Source organism: Piliocolobus tephrosceles, chromosome 21 (assembly GCF_002776525.5).
Source record: "Piliocolobus tephrosceles isolate RC106 chromosome 21, ASM277652v3, whole genome shotgun sequence".
NCBI lineage: Eukaryota > Metazoa > Chordata > Mammalia > Primates > Cercopithecidae > Piliocolobus > Piliocolobus tephrosceles.
This window is the reverse complement of record NC_045454.1, coordinates 46,355,405-46,363,290: the sequence shown is the minus strand read 5'-3', so window position 1 is coordinate 46,363,290 and position 7,886 is coordinate 46,355,405. Positions and strand designations below refer to the sequence as shown.

General features: G+C 51.6%; 1 protein-coding gene across 1 annotated transcript in view; it reads left to right on the top strand.

Annotated features, from left to right (window-relative positions):
* CLPP (caseinolytic mitochondrial matrix peptidase proteolytic subunit) overlaps positions 1 to 7,564 on the top strand; it is a 9,175-nt gene extending 1,611 nt beyond the window's left edge. Inside the window, exons 4-6 of the mRNA XM_026455529.1 lie at positions 2,298 to 2,485; positions 3,788 to 3,893; positions 7,203 to 7,564. Coding sequence (XP_026311314.1) covers positions 2,298 to 2,485; positions 3,788 to 3,893; positions 7,203 to 7,375 — 467 coding nt within the window. The 3' untranslated portion in view covers positions 7,376 to 7,564. The remainder of the gene's footprint in view (positions 1 to 2,297; positions 2,486 to 3,787; positions 3,894 to 7,202) is intronic.
* Positions 7,565 to 7,886: the final 322 nt, after the last annotated feature.

Genomic DNA, 7,886 nt, shown 5'->3' with positions numbered 1-7,886 from the left:
CTCAAAAAAAAAAAAAAAAAAAAATTGTAAATTAAAAAAAAAATTGTAGATTTTAGGCCGGGCACGATAGCTCTCACCTGTAATCCCAACACTTTGGGAGCCTGAGGTGGGCGAATTGCGTGAGCTCAGGAGTTCAAGACCAGCCTGGGGGCCGGGCGCGGTGGCTCAAGCCTGTAATCCCAGCACTTTGGGAGGCCGAGACGGGTGGATCACGAGGTCAGGAGATCGAGACCATCCTGGCTAACACGGTGAAACCCCGTCTCTACTAAAAAATACAAAAAACTAGCCGGGCAAGGTGGCGGGCGCCTGTAGTCCCAGCTACTCGGGAGGCTGAGGCAGGAGAATGGCGTAAACCCGGGAAGCGGAGCTTGCAGTGAGCTGAGATCTGGCCACTGCACTCTGCACTCCAGCCTGGGCGACAGAGCGAGACTCCGTCTCAAAAAAAAAAAAAAAAAAAAGACCAGCCTGGGTAACATAGTGAGACCCCCATCTCTACAAAAAAAGTACAATGATGTGGCGCGTGCCTGTAGTCCCAGCAACTCAGGAGGCTGAGGGAGAAGGATCACTTGAGCCCACGAGGTCGGGGGCTGTAGTGAGCCCGTCTCAAATATAATAATAATAATTGGTAGATTTTTCCCCTCCCCCAAAAAAGCAGTCAATTTGGATTGAGCACTTACAATTGAGGCTTTTTTTTTTTTTTGAGACAGAGTCTCGCTCTGTCACCGAGGCTGGAGTGCAGTGTCACAGTCTTGGCTCACTGCAACCGCTGCCTCCTGGGTTCAAGCGATTCTCCAGCTTCAGCCTCCCAAGTAGCTGGGAATTACAGGCATGTGTCACCATGCCCATCAAATTTTTTGTATTTAGTAGAGGTGAGGTTTCACCATGTTGGTCAGGCTGGTCTCGAACTCCTGAGCTCAAGTGATCCACCCACCTCGGCCTCCCAAAGTGCTGGGATTACAGGCATAAGCCACCACGCCTGGCCAGATTTCTAGTTTCTCTTGGAAATTTAGTAGATCTGGTCCCGTGGGTCCACTGGCACATGTGGCAAGAGTCAGCACACTGTAAAGCAAGCACTCTTCCTTTTGCCTGCACCTGGCCTGTGTCACCTGTTTTTGTCACCTGCCAACCCCTGGAAGCATTTGTGTTTATGAACCCCACTTTAAAGAGCTGCTTCTAGGCCGGGCGCAGTGGCTCACGCTTGTAATTCCAGCACTTTGGGAGGCCGAAGCGGGCTTCACTTGAGGTCAGGAGTTTGAGAGCAGCCTGGCCAACATGGTGAAATCCCATCTCTACTGAAAATGCAAAAATTGGCCGGGCACAGTGGCTCACGCCTGTAATCCCGGCACTTTGGGAGGCCGAGGCGGGCGGATCACGAGGTCAGGAGATCAAGACCATCCTGGTTGACACGGTGAAACCCAGTCTCTACTGAAAATACAAAAAAATTAGCTGGGCATGGTGGCGGGCGCCTGTAGTCTCAGCTACTTGGGAGGCTGAAGCAGGAGAATGGAGTGAACCCGGGAGGCAGAACTTGCAGTGAGCCGAGATCGCGCCTGGGCAACACAGCCAGACTCTGTCTCAAAAAAAAAAAAAAATTAGCCGGACGTGGTGGCGTACTTGTAATCCAGCTACTCAGGAGGCTGAGGCAGGAGAATTGCATGAACCCAGGAGGTGGAGATTGCAGTGAGCTGAGATCGCACCACTGCACTCCAGCCTGGGTGACAGAGTGAGACTCTGTCTGTCTCGAAATATATATATATATATAGCTGCTTCTGGCAAGGCGTGGTGGCTCACATCTGTAATCCCAACACTTTGGGAGGATCGCTTGAGCCCAGGAGTTCGAGACCACCCTAGGCAACATAGTGAAACCCAGTCTTAATTTTTTTTTTTTTTTTTTGAGACAAGAGTCTTGCTCTGTCGCCCAGGCTGGAGTGCAGTGGCGCGATCTCGGCTCACTGCAAGCTCCGCCTCCCGGGTTCACCCCATTCTCCTGCCTCAGCCTCCTGAGTAGCTGGGACTACAGGCGCCCGCCACCATGCCCGGCTGATTTTTTGTATTTTTAGTAGAGACAGGGTTTCACCGTGTTAGCCCGGATGGTCTTGATCTCCTGACCTCGTGATCCGCCCGCCTCGGCCTCCCAAAGTGCTGGGATTACAGGCGTGAGCCACCATGCCCGGCGGTCTTAATGTTTAAAAAAGGAAGGGGGCTGCATCTGTTCCACCCTCCCCAGGGTTAGGAGATGAAATAGGAAAAGGGTTGGGGGAGCTGGTCCAGCCCCTCACTTGCTCCCCCACTCACAGGTGGTGTGGTGACCGCAGGCCTGGCCATCTACGACACGATGCAGTACATCCTCAACCCTATCTGTACCTGGTGCGTGGGCCAGGCCGCCAGCATGGGCTCCCTGCTTCTCGCCGCTGGCAGCCCGGGCATGCGCCACTCGCTCCCCAACTCCCGTATCATGATCCACCAGCCCTCAGGAGGCGCCCGGGTGAGTGCCAGACACACGAGCTGCTGTCAGGATTCAGGACAGGGTCTAGTCTAGACAAAAGGACTGACTGGGCGGAAGTCAGGAGTGGGAGTGGATGTCTTAAAATGTGCAGGCTGGGCGTGGTAGCTCAGGCCTGTAATCCTAGCACTTTGGGAGACAGAGGTGGGAGGATCATGTGAGCTCAGGAGTTTGAGGCCAGCCAGGGGAACATAATGAGACCTCATCTCTATTTGAAAAAAAAAAGGTCCAGCATGGTGGCTCACACCTGTAAATCTCAACACTTTGGGAAGCCAGAGCAGGTGGATCATTTGAGGTCAGGAATTCGAGACGAACCTGGCCAACATGGTGAAACCCCGTCTCTACTAAAAATACAAAAATTAGCTGGGCGTGGTGGTGCACACCTGTAATCCCAGCTAATTTGGGAGGCTGAGGCGGGAGAATCGCTTGAACCCAGGAGGTGGAAGTTACAGTGAACTGAGATGGCGCCACTGCACTCAAGCCTGGATGACAGAGCAAGACTCTGTCTCAAAACAACAAAGAAAAAAAAAGAAAGTACACTCAGGAGTTGTTTTGCTATCTCTTAAGAATTAGCTTCAGCTGGGCACAGTGGCTCACATCTATAATCCCAGCACTTTGGGAGGCCAAGGCAGGAGGATCCCTTGAGGCCAAGAATTTAAGACCAGCCTGGGCAGTGGTGAGACCCCATCTCTACCAAAAATTTTAAAATGACTCAGGCATAGTTATGCTTGCCCCTGGTCCCAGCTACTCAGGAGGCTGAGGTGGGAGGATTGAGCCTGAGAGGTCAGGGCTACAATGAGCTGTCTTGCACCTCTGCAGTCCAGCCCTAGGAACAGAGGAAGACCCTGTCTCAAAAAAAAAAAAAAAAAGCAAGACTACAACTGGGCATGATGGCTCATGTCTTTAATCCCAGCACTTTGGGAGGCCGAGACGGGAGGATCACTTGAGGCCAGGAGTTTGAGACCAGTCTGGGCAACCTAGCAAGACCCCATCTCTGAAAAAAAAAAAGGTTTAGCTAATGCAAGACAGAGACACTGTTCCTCCCAGTCTGCAAGGCTTCAGATGCAGAAAATAAGAAAATATACTTAATCCAGTCAGAAAGCCTTCCTGGTGGTGGCAAGATTGAAGCAGGATATCAGGGGATTTACAGAACCCCAAGCCACCAACCTCAAACCAGAAGCCCAAAGCCCAGGGAGGGCTCCTGAGTACCACCTCCAACCTCCCTGTGAGGGGCTGACACTGATGCCAACCTTTACCCCCTCACTCCCCTTGGACGTCCCTCAGGGCCAAGCCACAGACATTGCCATCCAGGCAGAGGAGATCATGAAGCTCAAGAAGCAACTCTATAACATCTATGCCAAGCACACCAAACAGAGCCTGCAGGTGATCGGTGAGCACCCTCCTTTATTTCATCCTGGTCCGTGCACAGGCGGACTCGGCGTTGTTCTAAGCCAGGGCTTCTCCAGCTGGGTCCTGTGGACTTTCAGGGCCGGATCATTCTCTGGGATGGGACCATCCCGGGCACTGCAGGATGTGTGGCAGCATCCCTGGCCTCCACCCACTCCACGCCAGTACCCTCCTCCAACTGTGACAACCAGAAATGTCTCCAGACATCACCAAGTGTTCCCTGGTGGGCAGGATTGCCTCCAGCCAAGAAACACTGTTCTAAGCCCTTTAAAAATATCCTTGGGTGTGGTGGCTCACGCCTGTAATCCCAACACTTCAGGATGCCAAGGCAGGTGGATCACTTGAGGCCAGGAGTTCAGCACCAGCCTGGGCAACATAGTGAAACCCCATCTGTACTAAAAATATAAAAATTAGCTGACTATGGTGGTGGAGACCTGTAATCCCCACTGCTTTGGAGGCTGAGGCACGAGAATCGCTTGAACCTGGGAGGTGGAGGTTTCAGTGAGCTGAGTTCACACCAGTGCATTCCAGCCTGGGTCACGGAGCAAGACTGTCTCAAAAAATAAAAGAAAAAAATCAGCTTAGCCGGTGTGGTGGTACACATTTGTAATCCTAGCACTTTGGGAGGCCAAGGTAGGAGGATCACTTGAGCCCAGGAGTTCGAGTCCAGCCTGGGCAACATAGGGAGGCCCCATTTCCTTAGAAAATTTAAAAATTGGGCACAGTGGCTCACGCCTGTAATCCCAGCACTTTGGGAGGCCGAGGCGGGGTGGATCACCTGAGATCAGGAGTTCTAGACCAGCCTGGCCAACATGGTGAAACCCCATCTCAACTAAAAGTACAAAAATTAGCCTGGTCTGGTGGCAGGCGCCTGTAATCCCAGCTACTTGGGGGGCTGAGGCAGGAAAATCGCTTGAGCTCGGGAGGCGGAGGTTGCAGCAAGCCAAGATTGCCCCATTGCACCCCAGCCTGGGCCACAAGAGCGAGACTTCGTCTCAAAAAAAAAAAAAAAAAATTTTTTTTTTTAAATTAGCCAGGCATAGTGGCTCATGCCTTTAGTCCCCAGCTACTCAGGAGGCTGAGGCAGGAGGATCTGTGGAATATGAGAGTTTGTGGTTACAGTGAGCTAATTTTTTTTTTTTTTTTTTGAGACAAGGTGTGGCTCTGTCGCTCAGGCTGGAATGCAGTGGCATGATCTCGGCTCATTGCAACCTCTGCCACCTGGGCTCAAGCAATTCTCCTGACTCAGCCTCCTCAGTAACTGAGACTACAGGGATGCACCACCATGCCTGGCTAATTTTTTGTACTTTCTGTAAAGACGGGGTTTCACCATGTTGCCCAGGCTGGTCTCAAACTCGTGAGCTCAAGTGATCCAACTGCCTCAGCCTCCCAAAGTTCTGGGATTACAAGTGTGAGCCACCACGCCCAGCCATAATTTTATTAAAATCAAAAAATGAGGACAAGTGCGGTGGCTCACACCTGCAATCCCAGCACTTTGGGAGGCTGAAGTGGGAGGATCACTTCAGTTCAGGAGTTCAAGACCAGCCTGGGCAATATAGTGAAACCCCATCTCATAAAAAAATAGGCCAGGCACGGTGGCTCACGCCTGTAATCCCAGCACTTTGGGTGGCCGAGGCAGGCAGATCACCAGGTCAGGAGATTGAGACTATCCTGGCTAACATGGTGAAACCCCTTCTCTACTGAAAATACAAAAAATTAGCTGGGCGTGGTGGCAGGCACCTGTAGTCCCAGCTACTCGGGAGGCTGAGGCAGGAGAATGGTGTGAACCAAGGAGGCGGAGCTTGCAGTGAGCAGAGATGGCGCCACTGCACTCCAGCCTCAACGAGAGAGCGAGGCTCCGGACTGTCTCAAAAAAAAAAAAGAAAAAAAAAAATTTTGCTGGGCGCCATGGCTCATGCCTGTAATACCAGCACTTTGGGAGGCCAAGGCAGGTGGATCATGAGGTCAGGAGTTCGAGACCAGCCTGACCAACACGGTGAAACCCTGTCTCTATTAAAAATACAAAAATTAGAGGGGCATGGTGGTGTGCACCTGTAATCCCAACTACTCAGGAGGCTGAGGCATGAGAATCGCCTAAACCTGAGAGGTGGAGGTTGCAGTGAGCCGAGATCCCACCACTACACTCCAGCCTGGGTGACAGAGCAAGACCGTGTCCAAAAAAAAAAAAAAAAAAGTGAATGTGCCACAGCATCACATATGAATCTTGCAAATATAGTGTTGCATGAAAAAAGAATAAACACTCTGTGATTCCATTTATTTAAACCATAAAAACAAGCAGAGCTAATTTATGCTGTTAGAAGAGTGGTTGCTTTGGGGCATGGGGAGGGGGTGTCAAGGATTAGTGACTGTTGTGGGCCTAAGTAGGGTTTCAGGGGTGCTGGCAATATTCCATCTCTTGGTCTGGGTGCTGGTCCTGTAGGGTATGTTCAGTCTGAAAATCCATCCCACCAAACATTTACGAATCATGCCCTTTCCTGGGTGTATATGATACATCAATAACAGTTGTTTTTTTTTTTTTTTGAGATGGAGTCTCACTTTGTTACCCGGGCTGGAGGGTAGTGGTGCAGTCTCAGCTCACTGCAACCTCCACCTCCCAGGCTGAAGTGATTCTCGTACCTCAGCCTCCCTAGTAGCTGGGATTACAGGTGTTTGCCACCATACCTGTGGCAAAATTTTTATATTTTAAGTAGAGACAGAGTTTCACCATGTTGGCCATGCCTCCCAAAGTGCTGGGATTACAAGTGTGAGCTACCGTGCCTGGCCCAGAAACAATTTTTTAAAAAACAAAATTGAAATTGGTATTTTACTGATACCTAGGGGAAACTGAGGCACTGCAGAATGAGGACATGTCTCAGTCAGCTTGAGCTGCTTAACAAAACACCACAGACCTCCACAGAGATTTATTTCTTACAGTTCTGGGGGCTGAGAAGTCCAAGGTCAGGGTGCTGGCTGATGTGGTTCTTGGTGAGGGCTCTCTTCCTGGCTTGCAGACAGCCGCCTTCTCCCTGTGTCTTCACATGGTGGAGAGAGAGCAAGTGCACTCGTGTCTCCTCTTATAAGGCCACTAATCCCATCAGGAGGCCCCTGACCCCATCTCTCCCTAAAGACCTCCCAAGGACCCCGTCTCCAAATCCCATCCCACTGGGGGTTGGAGCTTCAACATATGAACTTGGGGTGATGGGCACAAACATTCAGGCCAAAACACGAACCAGACCTGGCCCTGGGTCTCTGCTATTACCCTAATGTGTATCACCTCCTGCTTCCCCACCAGAGTCCGCCATGGAGAGGGACCGCTACATGAGCCCCATGGAGGCCCAGGAGTTCGGCATCTTAGACAAGGTTCTGGTCCACCCTCCCCAGGATGGTGAGGATGAGCCCACGCTGGTGCAGAAGGAGCCTGTAGAAGCAGCGCCAGTGGCAGAACCTGTCCCAGCTAGCACCTGAGAGCTGGTCCTCCTCAATCACATGGAGGGGCCAGGGGCCAGCCAGACCCCCAGCTGGGCCCTGCTCACTCCTTGCTGCTGGGCCTGGAGGGGCCCCTTGAGGAACTTTTAATTTGCAAGGGTGCCCCCTATGGACGGGGCATTCCAGCTGAGACACTGTGATTTTAAATTAAATCTTTGTGGTCTTTGCTCTGCGTCCGGGACACCCTCCCTCTCTGCACGACGACGGCGTGTACACATCTGTATTTCACAGGTCCCTTGTGTTTTTGTCCCAACCCCAAGAGGTAAGCCATGTCTTCCTTCAGCAGATTCTCCTGATCATATCCTATATTCCAGGCAGTGTTCTTTTGTGAAGAAGACACAAGCGGGGTTGGGCGTGGTGGCTCAAGCCTGTAATCCCAGCACTTTGGGAGGCCGAGACGGGTGGATCACAAGGTCAGGAGATCGAGACCATCCTGGCTAACACGGTGAAACCCCGTCTCTACTTAAAAAAATACAAAAAACTAGCCGGG